Consider the following 21,498-nt stretch of genomic DNA (forward strand, 5'->3'; position numbering starts at 1 on the left):
AATTGAATTTGGGAAGTTTTGAGCCGAATTGATTCGCTTCTTACAATAGAACGAAATATACCGTGCTTTAATTATCTGGCCTTTTTTAAATCCCCAAAACCTTGTACAAAACGATCGCAGGTAGAATATATTACAGATCAGGTATTTATTTTCGCAGTTGGTAAAAAAATTGTTAATATGGACGGCTTGTTTAAAGACAGAATTGCTCTGAAAAAAAACCAGACCACGCACAAAATTTCAGGCAGCTTCTGCGATAGTCAAATAGTAATCATTATACTAAAAAAAATTAGTACCATCAGTATCGATTGTACTTTAAATCGGCTTTTCTTGTGTAACTTCATTAAAACTGAACACATAATTTGATCACAAAAAGTCCGACTGAGATTGGAACGCAATGGAATCGGTTGTAAATCACAAGCGTTAGCTTTTATTAACATACTAGAAACGAATCCAAACAGAGTAGAGTAACCAATTGATAAGCGGTGGAATTTTAGCATTAAAAAATTTAGGAAAAACTGAATATTTTATGTTTTATTTTTTTTTCTGCATCTATTTGAAGGGTGTTTATGATGTACTGAATATTAGAATAAATTAAATGGAACGCCCCTGAACTTTTGTTAAATTTTTGGATCGAGCTAACAATATGGGTACAAATTCAACGTGTGCTCATTTCGTAAACGCGTGTTCAAGCAAACACAGAGAAGGAAAACTTTACTTCGCAAGAAAAAATGCTCTGATTACCCTTTTAGGTCGCAACAGTATTGTTATTGATGTTACTTTGTTACTTATGAAAAAATTTTGAGATTCAAAGTTTGAAAAAGTTTTTTTTTGAAAAGCCACATTTTTGAAATCCAGCTTAAACATAAATAATCTATTATCAGGAATCTGCAGACCCAGTTTGGCTAATTAAACTCCGGGAAATTTTGATTTGGTAATATAGCACAAAGCTACATCTACGTTCTACTTGTGAAAATAAAATCAAGCTAAAGTAATTTTTTCTCAACAGAGAAATTTGTTGGCGTACAGCCTTAACCACAACAGGCGCTACTTGCAAAAGAATTGGCTAATCTTCCTAACCTAGAAAAATGGTTGAATCAACTGAATTACCTGCTAGTTCGTTCAATTGTTTCTGGTAATCATCCAGCTTTTCATTTTTCTCTAATATTTCTTTTTCATAATGCAGAGCTGCCTTTTCTGCCAATTGCTTCGCTTCATTTTCAGCACTTTTCGACAGTTCGAGCTGCTTCTCAATTTCTGCTAATTGGCACTTTCCTTCCTCGACTTGGCCCGTTAGGTCGGAAATTCGTTTCTCTGAAAACTTTAGTTGGTTCAATAGTCTCGATTGCTCGGCTTTCGTCATTTCGTTTTCGTTGGTAAAATTGTTCAGGCTGTTTTCGAGTTCATTGAAAGCTTCTTTGGATGTTTTAAGTTCATTAAGCAATTTATCCTTTGCGTGTTCTAAATTTTTGACGGTACGATTCGCATTAGCAAGATCAGTCTGCAACATTGAAACGGATTCTTGCAGGACCATTTTGTCTTCCTCGCAAGCATTGAGACTCTTTTCTTTCTCCAACTTAGAATCCTTCAAATCTTCGAGACGTTCTTTCAGAACACTTTGAGAGTTCTTCAAATCTTCGTTTTCACATTGCAGCGATTTTAGATCGTCGGTACATTTTTCTAGCTCGCTTGCGAGACTTCGTTTATCGTCTGAAATATTAGACAGCTTCGCTTTCAAATTTAGTTTTTCCGATTCTAAATTAGTTATTATCGATGATTTTTCCTCATCTTCTTCTTTTGTCTCATTGAGTTCTTTCAAAATTTTATTGTAATCGGCCTGCAGCTGTTTACAATTGTCTTTTGTCAAACTTGAATTTTCAGTTTCCTCTCTTAAACTTTCCTTCAACTTCGCTACTTCAGTTTCCAAATTACTTTTTTCATTTGATAGCCTGTTTAATTGAGTTTGGCTCTCATTTAATGCTGAATTTAACCTTTTATTGTCTCTTTTAAAATCAATCAATTCCAGACTAACATTTTCGAGGTCAGTTTCCAGCTTTTTAAGTGCAGCTTCTTTCTTTTTGATTCCACTTTCAAGGTCTCGTATTTTCATTTTCATTTTTTTCCGCTCGCCATTGGACTTTTCTATTTGGGATTTCTGGTCCAAAATAAGTTTTCCTGATTCATTTATCTGCTGTGTCGAACTGTGGTTCGTTTTTTCCAAATTTTTTATTTCAATTTCAGATTCTGCCAATTTACTTTTAGAAATTTCTTGTTCTTGAGCTATGCTTTCAACTTTTTTGATCAGTTCATCTCGTTCCAAATTCGCTTTTTGCAAATCCAACTTCTTCGCTTTAAGCTCACTTTCTAAATTTTCTGACGTTTGCGTCAACGTAACAATCATCTCTTCTTTTTGTTCAGTTTTTCTCAAAGCTTCTTCAAATTCTTGTTCGTTTTCTTCCATTTGATTTTGCAAATTGTCAACAGTCGCTTGGAAAATAATTTTCTCTTCGGCCCAATTTTGACTGGCAAATTGATCACTCTGTGCAGACTCCAATTCCTGCTTCAAATTTTCAGCTTCGTCCTGCAAATTCTCAAACTCGTTCGAAATCTCGTTTAAAGCTTGATTTGTCAGCTCCAGATCTTCTTGAAGACTATTAATTTGACAGTCTTTCTCTTTCCTTTCCACTTCAGATTCTTCTAGAACATTCTCGAAAGAAGTTTGAAGCAGACTCTCTAGATTGGCTAGCTCCTTGAGGAGCTTTTCTCGCATGGCCGCGCTATCTGCTTTCAAATGAACCAAATCGGATTTTAATTTTGACACGAGCTCTTTCATCAAATTTGCCTGCGAGAAAACTTTTTCAGCTAGTTTTTCTTTTTCCACTTCTATGGTTTCAAAGTCGTCAAAATCTGTCGGCAGCGCACTTTCCAGCTCGTCGTTCGTTTCTGCTTTCAATGCCATGTCTTCTTCAAAAACCATTTCGGACTCCTCGCGTTTCCTTTTTTCAACTTTTTCCTCGACTTTTTTGGACTTTTGCTTAACTTTGCCGTCTGTTTTTGAGGTTAAATTTCTTTTTCGTAAAAGCGACTCAAGATTCGATCTCGGTTTGACGTTCCGTTTGGCATCAGATTTTTTCAGCTCTGGTATAGCCAACGTTTTTTCTTCAATTTTAGCTGGTGATGGCGAAGAACTTTCTGGCTTCGAGAGCAAATTATTAGCAGATTCATCAAAAGCCGGAAGTTCAGAAAAGCAATCACTACTCTGAGTCGCCTCGACAAACTCAGATTCCACAATTTGCGCTGTTTTCTCACAGTCCTCTGTCATTGTGGAGACGTCTTTGCTGGGTTCGACTTTCGACTCCTTCGGTTTAACGAGTTGCTTTTTCATTTTTGAAGTAAATTCCTTCAAACCTTTTAGCTCAACTTTAAGCTGCTCGTTTTCAATTTTAAGTTCGTCCACTTTGGAAGTCTCTTCAAGTTTGATTTGGTTTCGGTCTTCAAAGGTAGTTTCAGTGTTTGTGAAGTTTTCAGATGTTCGTTTTCTGTCAAGTTTGGTTTCGTCTTTGCCTTCAAATGTTGTTTCGGTGTTAGTAAAATTGTCAAATGTTAGTTTTTTGCACTGTTTGATTTCGCCACCAGTGTCAAATTTATGTTCAGTATTTGTAAAATTTTCAGATGTTTCAACATTTTCAGTACTGGTCAATTGTTCACGCGTACTCGCAGCTATCGTTGCGCTTCCTGATTGCATCTTTTCTGTTGTTACTACATTCACACCTTGTTCACACGTCATTATTGCTTCTGTGTTCACACTTCGATCATGAACGTCAGCAGGCTGGTTTGATGCTGCAACTTGCTCTTCTAATTCCAAAACATTTTCGCGTAAAAATGTCACAGACGCTTCAGATTCCTGCAGAGCTCTTTCCAGCTTCTCAATTTTGCTCAGCTTTGAGACCAATTCACGTTCGCTTTCTAACAGAGATTCCTGTCGTTTTTGATACTGCGTGTTTTGTAACTGGAGATCTTGAGTTTTAACCAATTCCGCGTCGTACAACTTTTCAGTCTCGTTATTTTTCTTTTTCAATAGCTTTTCGACAGCCTCCAATTCCCGAATTCGTTCCATTGGGTCCATCTTTTTAAGAGCAGCTCCTTTCTTCAATGGACCGACCTTAGATTCTAGCTTGGCTTTGTCAATTTCAAGTGATTTGATTTTCTCGCGACTCTGTTTCTCAGATGAATTCAAGTCTTTCACCTGTGAAAGCAAAGCAGCATTTTCCGCCTCCTTGTCTTTGATGAGCGAAAACTGATCCGCTAATTTCTGTTCATCAATCGATGTTCTGGGTGCTTGTGGGGCCAAATTTAGAGTCTTAATATGCATTGCTTCATTTTTCTTAGATAAAACTTCAATTCTTTCAATTAGATTTTTCTTCTCCTGGTTCAATTTATAAATTTCCCGCTCCAATTGAGAAATCTGGTCATGCGAGTCCGCAAAGTTCTTCTGCAACCTTTCCAAATCATTTCCGGCAGTTGCTTGCTCGGCTTGCAATTTTGGTCTCTCTTTTGTAGAAGCTAACCGGTCTTTCAAAGATGTGTTTTCTTCAGTCAAAGTGTCCAACACTTTGCTAATTTTTCTGATCTTCTGTTTGTCCGTTTGCACTTCTGTCTGAATTTCTGCGACCAACGTGCTCATCGAGTCGTCTTTCGCTTCAAGATCAGATATCGTATTCCGAACAACTTCTGGCTTCAGATGATGAGCATCCTGCTTTGAATGTTCCGCAAGCGATGTAACCAAACTTTGGTGAAGTTTTTCATTGAGATCTTCTTTGATCATTCTGGAAGATTCCAGATGCTCCTGCAACTCTGAAAGCTTTGAGCCAACTGTAGTTTTAGAAAGCGGTTCGTTGTTGTTGCTTTCTATTTGTTGTTGCTCAGCTGAAGAAGATTTCTCAATTGGTATTTTTTCATCTTCAGGCAAGACCGAATTCAAACGGTTTTTCAGGAGATCTCTTTCTATTTCTAGTTCATTCAGCTTTTTTCTCGTCTGCAGGAGATTCTGGAAAATTTCGGATGGATTCTGACTCAATGCACTGTCTAGCTCGCCTTCAAGACGACTTTTCGACGTCTTCAGGTACATATTTTCCTCTTCAAGCTCTCTGTTGCGCAATTTGTACTCAAACGCTTCTGCTTTCAATTCTTGATTTTCATCGTTGCTAGATCCGCTCAAAATTTCAGCAGTGATACTTTTTGCTTCTTCCGGCGAATATTTACTTTCGACCATTTTTATAACTTCAAGTGTCTGTTTTGCCTCTTGTTCAGACTTTTTCAATAGTTCAAACTTCCGTTCTAAAGATTCTAAGGCAACATTAGCCAAGCCCAGTTCTTGTTTGGCGAGAATTAGCTCTTTTTCGGGATCAGAAATTTGCGACAGATGTGAGTTTTGAACATCCTCCAAAACTTGTTTTTCGTGGGTTAACTGATTAATTTCTTCAACAAGAAGCGCATTTTCATCAAGAGCCTCTTTCAAATTTTCGTTCAGCTGATCAATTGAAACTTTCAATTTCATTTCAAATTCCTTGTTTTCTGTTGACCCTGAGTTTACAAATTCCTTAAGCTCACTTTCTGTTTTGTACGGCGTGACCTTGTACAACTCATTCGAAAGTTTCTCGGAGTACCTCTGAAGCGTGTCAATTGTTCCAGAATATTCTAGATTCTTCTTCTGTTCTTCTGAAAGCTTTTCTTTCAAATCCTCTGCTTCCTTTTGCATCAAAAATAGTTCCGCGTTTTCGTTGTTTGATTGCTGGAGTGTGTCCAAAATTTGAGACCCTTGATCAAAATCGTTGTCTAAAATTGATTCCAATTTTTCCTTTTCCGATTCCAAAATTTCCAGCTCGTTTTTCAAAGCATTCTCGTTTTCTTTCATTTCTTCTAGTTTTTCACTCAGAGCTGCAATTTCAGCATTTAATTCCAGATTCTCTACTTTGAGCGTTGAAAGTTCTTGCGCGAGGACTTTCGCAGACATTGAAGACTCTTTATTCGGGTTCTGTAAGAGATTTTGCAGTTCTGCTGTTAAATGCTCATTAAAAACTTTCAACTTCTGACATTCCTCCTGTTTTTGCTCAACAGTTTTGTCACATTTCTCAAGTTCTACTGCCAAATTAAACTTTTCGGTCTCAAATGCTTGAATCTTCATTTTTGAGTCTATCAAATCTTGGAGTATTTGCTCGTTTTCCGAGTTTGCGATGGCCGAAAATTCAGTCTCCATCAATCGTTTTACTTCTTTTTCTAGCGCTTCATTCTTATTGGTCAATTGGTCGGCCAATCTTGTTTCAGCTACTAATTTCTGCTGGGAGTTCTCAAGTTGATCTTTGAGAACTTCATTCTCAGCATCCATCATGAGCAACGAGCCTCTTCGTTCCCAATTTGAACCTGAAATACTCCCCAGAGACGCTGATTTTGCATGATAAAAATTATTTGAGGCTTTTTTATTGCATTCATCTTCCAACTTTTCACACTGTTTTTGCAAAATTCTGTTATCTTGAATTAATGAAAGATTGTCGTTCGATAACTTCAGCTCGTTTTTAGTCAATACTTCGTTTTCAGACTTCAGATGACATAATTCTTCTCGCAAGGAAGCTACCAAATCATCGTCTATTTCAGTTAACGAGGTTTGATTTCTTGAAACTGATTGTAACTCTTCCTTCAGGGTTTTCTTTTCTACTTCCAAAAACTCAGTTTGTCCCAAAATTTTTTCGTTTTTGTTGTTCAACTTTTGAATATTTTGTTTCAGAATTTCATTTTCACTTATGAGCTCGCAATTTTTAAACAGCAAATCGGAATATGTCTTAGAATCGATTCCCGGTATCTCCACGGAATTTTCGACATTATTCATTGCTAGTTTTGCCATTTCATTTCTTAAATTGTTGTTTGTGGCAATCAACTTCGCTTTCTCCGACTCTGTATTTTCAACTTTTTTGGAAAGTTTTTCGTTTTCTAAACTCATTAAAGACATTTCAGATGTAATTTCTGTCAAATGAGTTTTCAATTCAATTAAATCTTCAACCAAATTTTGCGGACCAATTTGGTTCAAAACACTTTGAAGTTCTTTCTGAAGAGATGATTTGACTTGATTCAATTTCATTTTTTCCATTTTTTCCACGTCAAATTTCGATTCGACAGTTTCCAATTCAAGTTCGAGCATTTCGATTCTCTTCACTGCAATTTCATATCGACTTTGCAAATCATTATAGACAGATTTTCCTACAAACGAGTTTCGAGTCACGTGTTGGTGAATTTTGGGGTCTATTTGTTCTTCATTTACCAAACCAGACAAATTTGGCGACTTCAATTTTTCAAGTTGTCTAAGTTCAGATTTTAGGTTTTCATTCTGAGTTTTGAGCTGAGCAATATCTGGAGTTTGCTGGTCTGAAAGTACACTTCGCACTTTCAAACTGTCGTTTTCCTTTGTAATCAAATTATTTTTAGCAATCAGTTTGAGCTCGTTCTCGTTTAGTAAATCTTTTTCCGCTTTCAAATGGCAAATTTTTTCTCTTAGCGTTGCAATTGCATTGACATCATCCAAAGCGGATTCAGAAGTTTTCACTTTTTTCCCAGAGAGCACTTTTAGCTCATCTATGAGATGTGACTTCTCCTTTTCGAGCAGAGAAGACTTTTCTGAAAATTCCTTATTGCTGTTCTTGAGATTTTTGAATTCTTCCTTCAAAGTTTTGCATTCGGAAGCGAGCTCAGAATTTTTATATAATAGATCGGAATAAGCTTTTGGGAAGTTTTCTATAAATGCTGATTTCGGAGCAAGAGTTTCAGCTAAACTTGCCATTTCTTGTTTCAGGTTACTGTTTGTATTTCTCAGCATTTCCATTTCAAGTTCTTTTCCTTGAAAAACTTGACGCATAGTGGTGGTTTCGGCAACCGCTAAACTTTTTTCAGATTCAATTTCAGACAAGCGAGTCTTCAATGAAACCATTTCATCGGCAAGATCATTAGACCCATCTTGCTCCAAGGCTTTCTGCAACTCATTCTGCAGAGAGTTTTTAACTAGTGAGAGCTTCAATTTTTCAGCCTTTTCTTCTTCGATTGATTTCTGACAGCTACTAAGAATACCTTCAAGCTCTTCAATTTTACGAACATCTTTTTCGTGCTGGAGCGACAAATTCGTCCATTGCAAATGTTGTGGCATTGAATTCAACTCTGCATTATTGATTGCAACTTCAGGTGCATGCATACTCATCCTTGGCAGAACTTCTTCTTCCCGATTCTCTACATACATCGATTCAAAGTCTGTCTGATTCCTGGAGACCTTCTGCTGCTCGTTTAACTTTTTATTCTCGTGCGTCATAAGACGAATTTGACCAGACAATTTGAGATTTGATTCATCCAGGAGCTCTTTTTCTGCCTTCAATTGGCAGCAATCTTCGCGCAATTTGTCAAGCGTTGCACCATCTACCGTAGATCCTTCTGTGATCGCAGCAGACAGCACACGCATTTCTTCCTGGAGAATTTTATTCTCTCTTTGTAATGCAGCCAACTTTCCTGATGTTTGGTTATACTTTTTATTCATGTTTTGGTAAGAATTCTCAAGGGCTTTGCATTGCGAAGCTAGCTCACACTTCTCACAAAGCAACTCGGAATACGTTTTTTGATTACTACCTTTAAGCGAATTTTCCTCAGCTAAATTGGTGGCTAAAATGGAAACTTCCTGTTTCAGATTGGTGATTGTGTTCTCCAAAATTTGAATTTCATGCTCTTTTTCTTCGATAGCTTTGCTTAAACTCAGATTGTCTGAACTTGCTAGGGCCTTCTCTGCTTCCGAATGAGATAGTTTGATTTTTGTTTGTGCCAAATCCTCAGCAAAATCATTTGCACCCAAATGTTCGAAAGAATCTTGAGTTTCCCGCTGAAGAGGTTGATTCACTTGCTTTAATAAAATGTTTTCATCTTTTTCTTCCTCAGCGGCACTTTCATGATTAGAAACTAGTTCCTCCATTAGATCAACTTTTTGGATATCTTTTTCATGCTGAACAGTCAAGTCAACTGGTTTTACATCTGTCGCCATAACTCGCCAATCGTTTCGCGCCAAACCGTCGTTTTGCTCTTGATTTGGTTTACCCATGGGGTCGTTGATAGGTTTTCCAAATCTCTCCTTCTGATGAGACAAAAACTGAACCTGGTTAGATAAATCGATTAATTTCTCCTCTAGCAGCTCATTTTCCGCTTTCAACTTACACCAGTTTCCACGCAATTTTCCAATTTCGTCATCATTTAGCGTAACCCCTTCTGTTGAGGCAGAGGAGCCTGCAGTCAAATCTTCTTCCAGATAACTTTGCTCTCTTTTCATATGGTCGAAGGCCGCAATAGTATTATTGTATTTCTCATTTAAGTTTTTGTAAGAACTCGTAAGAGCTTCGTACTTTGAAGAAATTTCACAATTTTCGCAAACCAACTCAGAGTAAGTTTTTTGATTGTTTTCTTCTGCCAGGTGCGTCTCAGGGTATTTATTGGTTAGGTTAGCAATTTCTTTTTTCAAACTTGTAATTGTAGTTCCCAAAGTCAGCACTTCAACATCTTTTTCTTCGAGAGCTTGGGTTAAACTTTTATTCTCTGTATTGCATAAGGCCTTCTCAGCTTCCGATTGAGATAGTTGAGTTTTAGTTTGCGCCAAGTCCTCGGCTAAATCTTTAGCACCAAAACATTCAAAGGAGTTCTGTAGCTCCCTCTGAAGAAAATTGATTGTTTGCGTTAATTTAAGAATCTCAACGTTCTTCTCTGCAATGGCTTTCTCACAATTAGAGACTTGTTCCTCCTGTTCGACAAATTTCCGATTATCTTTTTCATGCCAAACAAGCAAGTCAGTGGGTTTCGAAATTGTCGACGGCAATTCTTCTTCAGTTTGCGTCAAAACATCGCCAGTGGTAGAAGAGAACGCACGAGACAGACCCTCGTTCAAACTGTGCTCTTTATTTTGGATTGAAACAGCGGGTTGTTCTTCTTGCGATTGATCGATAGAGGGGTTGACATACCTTGCAAATTGCTTTGTCTGATTAGACAAAAGTAGGATCTGGCAAGATAATTCGACATTTTTCTCCTCCAGCAGCTCGTTTTCCGCTTTCAGTTTACAACAATTTTGACGCAACTTGCCAGTTTCTTCATCGTCTAGTGTAACTCCTTCTGTTGCAGCAGCGGAACTTTTTATCAATTCTTCGTTGAGATAAATGTTCTCTTTTTTAACAAGATCTAACGACTCATAAAGGCTGCGGTATTTGTCATTTAACATTTTGTTAGAACTTGTTAGAGCTTCGCACTTCGAAGAGAGTTCACAATTTTCGCAAACCAAATCAGAGTAAGTTTTTTGATTGTTTTCTTCCGCCAGGTACGTCTCAGGGTAATTATTGGTTAGGATAGCAATTTCTTTTTCCAAATTTGTTATTGTAGTTCCCAAAGTTAGCACTTCAATATCTTTTTCTTCGAGAGCTTGGGATAAATTTTTATTCTCTGTATTGCATAAGGCCTTCTCAGCTTCCGATTGAGATAGTTGAGTTTTAGTTTGCGCCATGTCCTCGGCTAAATCTTTAGCACCAAAACATTCAAAGGAGTTCTGTAGCTCCCTCTGAAGAGATTTGACTGTTTGCGCTAACCTAAGGTTCTCAATCTTCTCCTCTGCAATGGCTTTCTCACAATTAGAGATTTGTTCTTCCTGTTTGTCAATTTTTCGTTTATCTCTTTCGTGCCGAACAAGCAAGTCAATTGATTTTGAATTTGTTGACAGCAACGCTTCTTCAGTTTGCGTCCAATCATTATCAGTGGTAGAAGAGAAAGCACGAGACGGACCCTCGTTCAAATTGTGCTCTTTAGACTGGGTTAAAAATCCGAATTGTTCTTGTTTTGGTTGATCCATAGAAGGTCTGACGTGTCTTGACAGTTTCTGCTTCTTCTGAAAATGCACCTGGCTGTTTAATTCGAGATTTAATTCCTCTAGCAGCTCATTTTCCGATTTCAACTTACAACAAGTTTGACGCAAATTGCTAATTTCTTCATCGCCTAGAGTAATTTTATCTGGTTCGGCAGCGGAAATCTTAACCAATTCCTCTTTGAGATAGCTATTTTCTTTTTTCGTAAGGTCTAAAGATTCAAAAAGGCTGAGGTATTTGTCATTTAACCTTTTCTTAGAACTTGTAAGAGATTCGCATTTGGAAGAGAGTTCACAATTTTCGCAAACCAAATCAGAGTAAGTTTTTTGATTGTTTTCTTCCGCCAGGTACGTCTCAGGGTAGCTATTGGTTAGGATAGCAATTTCTTTTTCGAGATTTGTGACTGTAGTTCCCAAAGTTAGCACTTCAATATCTTTTTCTTCGAGCGCTTGGGTTAAATTTTTATTCTCTGTATTGCATAAGGCCTTCTCAGCTTCCGATTGAGATAATTGAGTTTTAGTTTGCGCCCAGTCCTCGGCTAAACCTTGCGTACCAAAACAATCAAAGGAGTTCTGTAACTCCCTCTGAAGAGATTTGATTGTTTGCGTTAACTTAAGGTTTTCAATTTTCTCCTCTGCAATTGCTTTCTCACAATTAGAGATTTGTTCCTCCTGTTCGACAAATTTCCGATTATCTTTTTCATGCCAAACAAGCAAGTCAGTGGGTTTTGAAATTGTCGACGGCAATCCTTCTTCAGTTTGCGTCAAAACATAGTCAGTGGTAGAAGAGAACGCACGAGACAGACCCTCGTTCAAATTGTGCTCTTTAGTTTGGATTGAAACAGCGGGTTGTTCTTCTTGCGATTGATCGATAGAGGGGTTGACATACCTTGCAAATTGCTTTGTCTGATTAGACAAAAGTCGGATCTGGCAAGATAATACGACAATTTTCTCCTCCAGCAGCTCGTTTTCCGCTTTCAGTTTACAACAATTTTGACGCAACTTGCCAGTTTCTTCATCGTCTAGTGTAACTCCTTCTGTTGCAGCAGCGGAACTTTTTATCAATTCTTCGTTGAGATAAATGTTCTCTTTTTTAACAAGATCTAACGACTCATAAAGGCTGCGGTATTTGTCATTTAACATTTTGTTAGAACTTGTTAGAGCTTCGCACTTCGAAGAGAGTTCACAATTTTCGCAAACCAAATCAGAGTAAGTTTTTTGATTGTTTTCTTCCGCCAGGTACGTCTCAGGGTAATTATTGGTTAGGATAGCAATTTCTTTTTCCAGATTTGTTATTGTAGTTCCCAAAGTTAGCACTTCAATATCTTTTTCTTCGAGAGCTTGGGATAAATTTTTATTCTCTGTATTGCATAAGGCCTTCTCAGCTTCCGATTGAGATAGTTGAGTTTTAGTTTGCGCCATGTCCTCGGCTAAATCTTTAGCACCAAAACATTCAAAGGAGTTCTGTAGCTCCCTCTGAAGAGATTTGATTGTTTGCGTTAACTTAAGGTTCTCAATTTTCTCCTCTGCAATGGCTTTCTCACAATTAGAGATTTGTTCCTCCTGTTCGACAAATTTCCGATTATCTTTTTCATGCCAAACAAGCAAGTCAGTGGGTTTCGAAATTGTCGACGGCAATCCTTCTTCAGTTTGCGTCAAAACATCGCCAGTGGTAGAAGAGAACGCACGAGACAGACCCTCGTTCAAACTGTGCTCTTTAATTTGGATTGAAACAGCGTGTTGTTCTTCTTGCGATTGATCGATAGAGGGGTTGACATACCTTGCAAATTGCTTTGTCTGATTAGACAAAAGTAGGATCTGGCAAGATAATTCGACATTTTTCTCCTCCAGCAGCTCGTTTTCCGCTTTCAGTTTACAACAATTTTGACGCAACTTGCCAGTTTCTTCATCGTCTAGTGTAACTCCTTCTGTTGCAGCAGCGGAACTTTTTATCAATTCTTCGTTGAGATAAATGTTCTCTTTTTTAACAAGATCTAACGACTCAGAAAGGCTGCGGTATTTGTCATTTAACATTTTGTAAGAACTTGTTAGAGCTTCGCACTTCGAAGAGAGTTCACAATTTTCGCAAACCAAATCAGAGTAAGTTTTTTGATTGTTTTCTTCCGCCAGGTACGTCTCAGGGTAATTATTGGTTAGCATAGCAATTTCTTCTTCCAGATTTGTTATTGTAGTTCCCAAAGTTAGCACTTCAATATCTTTTTCTTCGAGAGCTTGGGATAAATTTTTATTCTCTGTATTGCATAAGGCCTTTTCAGCTTCCGATTGAGATAGTTGAGTTTTAGTTTGCGCCATGTCCTCGGCTAAATCTTTAGCACCAAAACATTCAAAGGAGTTCTGTACCTCCCTCTGAAGAGATTTGATTGTTTGCGTTAACTTAAGGTTCTCAATTTTTTCCTCTGCAATGGCTTTCTCACAATTAGAGATTTGTTCCTCCTGTTCGACAAATTTCCGATTACCTTTTTCATGCCAAACAAGCAAGTCAGTGGGTTTTGAAATTGTCGACGGCAATCCTTCTTCAGTTTGCGTCAAAACATCGCCAGTGGTAGAAGAGAACGCACGAGACAGACCCTCGTTCAAACTGTGCTCTTTATTTTGGATTGAAACAGCGGGTTGTTCTTCTTGCGATTGATCGATAGAGGGGTTGACATACCTTGCAAATTGCTTTGTCTGATTAGACAAAAGTAGGATCTGGCAAGATAGTTCGACATTTTTCTCCTCCAGCAGCTCGTTTTCCGCTTTCAGTTTACAACAATTTTGACGCAACTTGCCAGTTTCTTCATCGTCTAGTGTAACTCCTTCTGTTGCAGCAGCGGAACTTTTTATCAATTCTTCGTTGAGATAAATGTTCTCTTTTTTAACAAGATCTAACGACTCAGAAAGGCTGCGGTATTTGTCATTTAACATTTTGTTAGAACTTGTAAGAGCTTCGCACTTCGAAGAGAGATCACAATTTTCGCAAACCAAATCAGAGTAAGTTTTTTGATTGTTTCCTTCCGCCAGGTGCGTCTCAGGGTATTTATTGGTTAGGTTAGCAAATTCTTTTTTCAAACTTGTAATTGTAATTCCCAAAGTCAGCACTTCAACATCTTTTTCTTCGAGAGCTTGGGTTAAATTTTTATTCTCTGTATTGCATAAGGCCTTCTCAGCTTCCGATTGAGATAATTGAGTTTTAGTTTGCGCCAAGTCCTCGGCTAAACCTTGTGCACCAAAACAATCAAAGGAGTTCTGTAACTCCCTCTGAAGAGATTTTATTGCTTGCGTTAACTTAAGGTTTTCAATTTTCTCCTCTGCAATGGCTTTCTCACAATTAGAGATTTGTTCCTCCTGTTTGACAAATTTCCGATTATTTTTTTCAAGCCAAACAAGCAAGTCAGTGGGTTTTGAAATTGTCGACGGCAATCCTTCTTCAGTTTGCTTCAAAACATCGTCAGTGGTAGAAGAGACCGCACGAGACAGACCCTCGTTCAAACTGTGCTCTTTAGTTTGGATTGAAACAGCGGGTTGTTCTTGTTGCAATTGATCCATAGAGGGGTTGACTTGCCTTGTCAATTGCTTAGTCTGATTAGACAAAAGTAGCATTTGGACAGATAATTCGACGTTTTTCTCCTCCAGCAGCTCATTTTTCGCTTTCAACTTACAACAATTTTGACGCAACTTGACAGTTTCTTCATCTTCTAGTGTAAATCCTTCTGTTACAGCAGCGGAACTCTTTATCAATTCTTCGTTGAGATGAAAGTTCTCTTTTTTAACAAGATCTAAAGACTCAGAGAGGCTGCGGTAATTGTCATTTAACCTTTTGTTAGAACTTCTAAGAGCTTCGCACTTCGAAGAGAGCTCACAATTTCCGCAAACCAAACCAGAGTAGGTTTTTTGATTGTTTTCTTCCGCCAGGTGCGTCTCAGGGTATTTATTGGTTAGGTTAGCAAATTCTTTTTTCAAACTTGTAATTGTAGTTCCCAAAGTCAGCACTTCAACATCTTTTTCTTCGAGAGCTTGGGTTAAATTTTTATTCTCTGTATTGCATAAGGCCTTCTCAGCTTCCGATTGAGATAGTTGAGTTTTAGTTTGCGCCAAGTCCTCGGCTAAATCTTTAGCACCAAAACATTCAAAGGAGTTCTGTAGCTCCCTCTGAAGAGATTTGATTGTTTGCGTTAACCTAAGGTTCTCAACGTTCTTCTCTGCAATGACATTCTCACATTTAGAGTCTTTCTCTTCCTGTTGCTCAATTTTTCGAATATCACTTTCATGTCGAACAAGTGAGTCAATTGGTTTTGAATTGGCCGACATCAATACCTCTTCAGTTTGCTTCAAATCATTGTCAGTGGTAGAAAAGAGTGCACGAGACAGACCCTCGTTCAAATTAAGCTCTTTAGTTTGGGTTACAACAGCTGGTTGTTGATGTTTTAGTTGATACATAGAGGGGTTGATATGCCTTGCCAATTTCTGCTTCTCATGAAACAAAACTCGCATCTGGTTAGACAGTTCGAGATTTTTCTCCTCCAGCAGCTCATTTTCCGCTTTCAATTTACAACAATTTTGACGCAACTTGCCAATTTCTTCATCGTCTGGTGTAACTCCTTCTGTTGCGGCACCGGAACTCATAATCAATTCTTCGTTGAGATAATTATTCTCATTTTTCATAAGCTCTAAAGACTCAGAAAGGCTGAGGTATTTGTCATTTAATTTTTTGTAGGAATTTGTAAGAGCTTCGCACTTCGAAGAAAGTTCACAATTTTCGCAAACCAAATCAGAGTAAGTTTTTTTATTGCTTTCTGCCGTCAGGTACGTCTCAGGGTAATTATTGACTAAGTTAGCAATTTCATTTTTCAGTTTTGCGATTGTCATTCCCAATATGTGCATTTCAACATCTTTTTCTTCGAGAGCTTCGGATAAACTTTTACTGTGTGAATTTGCTAGAACCTTCTCAGCTTCCGATTGAGATAGTTCGATTTTGATTTGTACCAAGTTCTCAGCTAAGTCAGTTGCAACCAAAGGTTCAAAAGCATCCTGAAGTGCAGTTCGAAGAGATTTCATCTCTTGCGTTAGCGTGAGGTTTTCAGATTTCTCTTCTTCAATGGAAGTTTCATAATTAGAGATTAGTTCTTCCAGGTGTTCTATTTTTCTTGCATCTTTTTCGTGCTGAACCAGCAAATCAATAGGTGTTACATGCGGCATCAATTTTCTCTGTTCTTGATGGTCTATACCATCTCCATAGGTTGGCAAAGTTAGAGACACTTGGTCGTCTTGATTGCGGTTATCCATGTTATTAGGAAGCACCGACTGAGCTGTGCTCTTAAGCTCCTTCGTCAGTAAGCGAACCTGGCTACACAACCTGAGATTTGATTCCTCCAGTACTTCTTTTTCAGCCTTTAACCGACCGCAATCTTCCATGAGGTTGTCAAGCGTTCCTTGGTCTACAGTAGTGCCGTTTGTGGCGGCAAAAGAGAGAACGCTAATGTCTTCTTTCAGAAGCTTCTTCTCTTTTTCAAAAAGAGTCAATTTTGCTGATGTCCTGTCATATTTTTCTTTAAATTTTCTACAGGAACCTTCAAGGGTTTTGCAGTGAGCTGAAAGTTCGCAGTTCTCGCAAAGTAACTCAGAGTACGTCTTTTGTTTTATATTCCCTGAATTAACAATTTCAGAGGAGTTTTCCGTCAAATTTGCTATTTCTTTCCTCATTGTGTTTTTCATGTTTTCCAGTGCTTCTATCTCACATTTCTTTTCATCCAAAGACGAACTGAGCGTGGCATTTTCAGCCGTGATGATTTTATTTTCAGCGTCCAATTCTAATACTCGTGATTTCAGCTCTGCTGTTTCTGCCGCTAGATCATGTTTCTTGCGACTTCTAAATTCTTTCTCCAGTTGTTTTTGAAGGGTGTTTTTAACCTGGGCTAATTTAAGTATCTCCACTTCCCCCTCGTCAATTTTCTTGTCAGCGAAGGCGAGTCGCTTTTCAAGAATCTCGATTTTCTGAATTGCTTCTTTGAGTCGTTTTTCCAAGTCACTGTAAGTTAAGTCTTCCATATTGTTCACGGTTGACCTGACTTCAACAAAGTCGTTCAATTGCGGCTCTTCTTCAGCGAACAACGGCTCATTTTGTTCCAATTCAGTTTCCAAATCGTCAGTTTCAGTTGGACATTGAAGTACTTTCACGTCACTTTGAGTGATTTCAACGAGTTCATCCTTGTTTTCATACTTTTCTTTCTGCATTTCCATCGAAGTCGGTTCAAGATTCTGGCCTCTGTTCAACTTAAGCCTAGCAATTTCCCTTTTTAAAGTAACTTCCTCTTGCTTCAAGTTTCGCAATTCATCAACCTTGGTTGCCAATTTTTGCTCCAAAGCGCCAACTACTGCAGATTGCTCCGCATTTTCAATTTTGAGCGCCAGGTTTTCAGATCTAACTTGTCGTTTTAGTTCTTCTGCTTCTTTCAAATTTGTTTCTAACAATTCAAACATGGGCATTTCAGCTTTGCTGACCGACTGTTTTCGCGTTTCAAGTTCTTTTACCTGTTTTACTTTTTCATTCTTCTCATTTTCGGCTAATCGCTCTCTTAGAACTTTCACACTCGACTCGAGATACGTAATAGCCTCGCTGTTTCCATCGTTTTCTGCTTGCTGGAACTCAGTTAACTGCTTCAATTCTTTGTTTCTGGCCTCTAACTCAGCTACTTTTTTCTCCAGTTGTGCCACGAATTTGTTCTCTCGTTCTTTCATGCTCATGTCACTGTCAACATATTTGTTCGCCACTTTGTCAACGATTTCATTTGCAGTAGTCGACGAAGTTTGAACCGTGGTTACAAATTGAGGAGTAGTTCCAGTTTCATTATTTTGTTGTCGCCCAAAGTTGCTTTGATCTGCACGGTTTCCATTGCGACTGTGTAGCGAAGAATCAACAGGTATTTTTTGGGCGCTTTGATTTGACTCAATATCGGGTAAATTACTCTGGTTTTCTCTGGCTCTCTGGTTGTTAGCATCAGAAATACTGCTTTGAAGTTGTCGAAACTCTATATTACTAGAAGAAATTTCATCGCCAGACGACCATGATTTAGGAAAGAGTGATCGCAATTGTTCAATTTCGGCTTCCAATTTCTCGTTTTGCTGAAGAGCTTCGTTGTACCTGTCGCGTAGCTCAGCATCATTCAAAGAATTATTGGGCTTCTGTGTCACTCTAACAAGCTCGGTATTTGAACTCTAAAACAAAACAAATCCTCATTTTTAGGTTTGCCGATCAAGAGCGTATCTAGGATTTTCTCTCGGAGGGAGAAAAAGGGGCGGGCAAGGGGGGGGGGGGGGGGGGGGGGGGGAAGGTGGTGCATTGGAGGAGGGTAACTACATCTGGTGCTAAATTAGCCCCTAATTGAGCATCGAAATTTTATTGGGTCGGTCGAATTGGTCTTCTGCGCCACAAGCTGCAGTTACGACTTTCAAACTTTTGATCTTTGACCAAAAAAAGTCACGGCTTTATCGTTATAAGGCACAAGTTTCCTCATCGCAGCTGGTCTAATCTATAGCATTTGTGTCTTTAACTCCTTAAGATTTTTTCAAATCAAGGACAGAGAGGCCACTTAAAATGAAATTAACTGCTTATGCACTGAGACTTGGGGCTCTTACTGACAGTCAGATTTGACGCCTTCTAAGCTGTAGAAAAACGCGTACACACTAGTAAACATTAAACTTCCTCGCAAACTTTATGCCCTCTAGAAAGACTCAGATATACATAACAGACTTTTTAAAAAGTGTAAGTGAAAAATGACTTTTTAACGAAAACTTTATATCACCTGGAAGCTCTTTGAATTTCAAGAAGCTTTCATGATAGTTTTTTTTGATAAAGACAATCCTATTCGAAAAACTTGGATCAATAGCGAATTCGAGACGATTTACTATGAATATGAAACCAAAAAAACATTTGGTAGCAATCAAAAATATAAAATCAGCTAGTTCATATCCCAGCTGAGCTAGCGGTTACAAGTTGTAAATTTCACGCACAACGCCCGCAGTGACTCCCTGCTAAAACTGAGCAAATCACATATTTCCTCTAAATAAGCGTTCGACGACAGACTCAATCAGATTACATAATTTTCTTGATTATGAAACATCCATCTCGAATCATTTTACGCTGACAATTGAAAAAAAATTCTGAAAAAATACGGGAAAAAAAGCAATTAAGCCCACTCAAAGCTTCACACATACGATTACTCACAAATTATACAGCATAACTCGGCCCGCTAAATTGCAACCTCTTAGATTTCAAGCATGTGACTACGTACACCATTCACAGTATAAAATGTTTAGTCTTTTATGAAAAAAATAACGAAACCACAGTAAAATCTCCAATAATTCCTAAAAAGTATAAGAAATACAAGACTGTTTGTATATCAGGGCAAAGCCCTGAATGTACCGACTGCCCCTTAATCCATATCAAATAGGTTTTTGGGTAAAGAAAATATTGGAGAAGACTATAAATTTTGGACTATATCAAAGATCAAAATTTGAATCGTACAAAACTAATACGACCGACTAGCGAGCCTCAATTCAATTTTGAACAGTTTTGTTGAGCAGAAAAATTTGCCACACATAAATGATACGCATTACGCTCTCAAGATTTTGGATGAAAACTTCAAAGTGCGCACAAATTAGTCCAGAGCAAGGCCAAATTGGCAATTTTCATACTGCCAATTTGGCCCGCGGGAGGAAAAGGTACCATGTCTACGATCAAGAATGTTTTCCTCCCTAGAACACGACTTTTCAACCAACTAAGAAAATCCAACTAAGAAAACCATCTCCAAAACCTTGGCCGTAAAGCAATTGCTGCTTTAACAACGCCTAAATATCGACTCCGAGAAATTGGTTTACCACTTTTAGAGCTAAACAGCATCATCCAACAACAAACTATGAAGCTGAAACTAAAGATTTTTTCCAAGTGGATTTAGCGGCTAGAACTTGCGGCTCTTCAGATGTCAAAACTTGAATGAAACAAGAATCCCTGACTGGAAACTAACTATTCAAAAAGCCGTGTAAACAAAGTTGAAACTTAAATTGGCTTTACTTTTTCTCTAGACTACAAAACATCAATCTATCGAAGCATTTACACATTGCCAATTAAACACACTTTAATCACAACCAAAAAACTCAGCCTTCAGTTTTTAAAATCTCAAAAACGTCTAACATTTCATTAGCATAACATTCACTTTATAACTTGTACAAACAATTGTTTCCTTTATCGAACAAATAACACCTTCTCACAATCTTCAATTATTCCTAAAGGCATAAAGAATTATAAAACAATTATTTCATAACTTAGTCTATAACCATGTTGATGTACTGGTTAGGACTTGTGGTTTTCACCCACAAGGCCCGGTCTCGCCTTGCGGACTAGGAAAGTGCAATCACGGAATTACAAAAAAAAACGCGTAATAATTCTACACTCAAAAACTTTTTCCTACCTAGAACACAAACACTCCAAATTCTCTAATAAACTGAGAAAATCACCAAATCTTAGACGTAAGCTAAGGCCACTGCAATTACGCCTTTATATCAAGTCCGAAAAATTGTTTTCGCACTTTTAGAGCTAATAAGCACCTCTAAGAAGGTAAACCGAAAGATCATGTAGAAGTAAAAAAAAAATTTGACCAAGTGGATTTAGCGGTTACGACTTTCGGCTCTTCAAAATCAAAGGTTCGCCGGACTGCGAACTAACTATTTAAAAAAAATGTAAACAAAGAGCTCCGTTGAAACTTCAATGGGCTTCACTTTTTCTCAAGACTACAAAACATCAGTCTATCGAGTCATTCATACATTGCCAAAAAAGCACAACTGAAAAACAATTGAAAAAAAAAAACGCAGACTGCAATTTTTAAAATCTCAAAACCTAAAACATTCGAATAAGCATAAGGTTCACGTTATAACTTTTCCTAATAGTTGTTTGCTTCATCGAAAAAAAAAACAACCTCCTAACATTTAAGCACAACCATTAATTACACTTTAATCACAAAAAAGAAACTAAGCCAGCATTTTTTAAAATCTCAAAATCTAAAACTTATGATTACGCACAACGTTCACTTATAACCGAAACAAAAAACCTCTTAATTTCGAAGTTTGATCGCATGAAAACATCGTGCTCAGAAAAACGTTGAAATATTCAATTTATCTCATAGATCGAATGATTTTGCGAAAAACTTTGTCTAAAAAGATTCAGTCTATAAAATAACTTGAATTTATTCGAAATTTTATAGCTTCAAAAGCTTGCCTAGAAAAACTCGAAAAATCAGTTCAGTCTATAGAATACCTTGAAATATTTCAAACTTTTTTAGCTTTTGTAGCTTGCCCAGAAAAAATTCGTTTTTTTTTCGCGAATTGAATCGCTCTATGAAACAACTTGAAATATTTTTTTTGTTTCATCGCTTGAATAGCTTCCACAGCAAAACCGAAAAATTTGCCACCCGATGTGCTTCATCGAACATCTTGAAGTATTTTAAGTTTCATAGCTTGAATCCGTTTTGCTTCATGAAAAATCTTGAAATATTCTAAGTTTCATAGCTTGAATAGCTTGCTTAGAAAAACTACAA

At 37.7% G+C, this 21,498-nt stretch overlaps 4 protein-coding genes across 4 annotated transcripts in view; all 4 read right to left on the reverse strand.

The window, feature by feature from the left end:
- LOC134853080 (centromere-associated protein E-like) overlaps nucleotides 1-9,772 on the reverse strand; it is a 31,727-nt gene extending 21,955 nt beyond the window's left edge. Inside the window, exon 1 of the mRNA XM_063869018.1 lies at nucleotides 1,108-9,772. Coding sequence (XP_063725088.1) covers nucleotides 1,108-9,343 — 8,236 coding nt within the window. The 5' untranslated portion in view covers nucleotides 9,344-9,772. The remainder of the gene's footprint in view (nucleotides 1-1,107) is intronic.
- Nucleotides 9,378-16,386, reverse strand: LOC134840946 (227 kDa spindle- and centromere-associated protein-like). The gene is made up of 2 exons (XM_063856832.1): nucleotides 9,535-16,386; nucleotides 9,378-9,415 (listed from the first exon to the last, which is right to left on the reverse strand). Exons 1-2 carry the CDS (start codon nucleotides 16,322-16,324, stop codon nucleotides 9,378-9,380), a joined length of 6,828 nt encoding a protein of 2,275 aa, XP_063712902.1. The 5' UTR covers nucleotides 16,325-16,386.
- An 83-nt stretch (nucleotides 16,387-16,469) lies between these two features.
- Nucleotides 16,470-17,658, reverse strand: LOC134840962 (uncharacterized). The gene is made up of 2 exons (XM_063856833.1): nucleotides 16,539-17,658; nucleotides 16,470-16,479 (listed from the first exon to the last, which is right to left on the reverse strand). The coding sequence occupies exons 1-2, from the start codon at nucleotides 17,651-17,653 to the stop codon at nucleotides 16,470-16,472; spliced, it is 1,125 nt and encodes a 374-aa protein (XP_063712903.1). The 5' UTR covers nucleotides 17,654-17,658.
- Nucleotides 17,659-17,727: 69 nt separating this feature from the next.
- The window catches only part of LOC134840978 (flagellar attachment zone protein 1-like), a 57,399-nt gene continuing 53,628 nt past the window's right edge, over nucleotides 17,728-21,498 (reverse strand). Inside the window, exons 24-25 of the mRNA XM_063856834.1 lie at nucleotides 17,875-18,124; nucleotides 17,728-17,807 (exon numbers count right to left, since the gene is read on the reverse strand). Coding sequence (XP_063712904.1) covers nucleotides 17,728-17,807; nucleotides 17,875-18,124 — 330 coding nt within the window. The remainder of the gene's footprint in view (nucleotides 17,808-17,874; nucleotides 18,125-21,498) is intronic.

This window comes from Symsagittifera roscoffensis, chromosome 1 (genome assembly GCF_963678635.1).
Source record: "Symsagittifera roscoffensis chromosome 1, txSymRosc1.1, whole genome shotgun sequence".
Classification (NCBI taxonomy): domain Eukaryota; kingdom Metazoa; phylum Xenacoelomorpha; order Acoela; family Convolutidae; genus Symsagittifera; species Symsagittifera roscoffensis.

What these genes read in the sequence shown, in the direction of transcription:
- LOC134840946 (XM_063856832.1), bottom strand. Translation starts at nt 16,324, where the DNA reads ATGGAAGATTGCGGTCGGTTAAAGGCTGAAAAAGAAGTACTGGAGGAA. An exon ending in TTTGGGAACTACAATTACAA is followed by an intron (nt 9,416 to 9,534) that starts GTTTGAAAAAAG and finishes ATTTCTTCAAAG; the next exon opens with TACGAAGCTCTTACGAGTTC.
- LOC134840962 (XM_063856833.1), bottom strand. Translation starts at nt 17,653, where the DNA reads ATGAGCATGAAAGAACGAGAGAACAAATTCGTGGCACAACTGGAGAAA.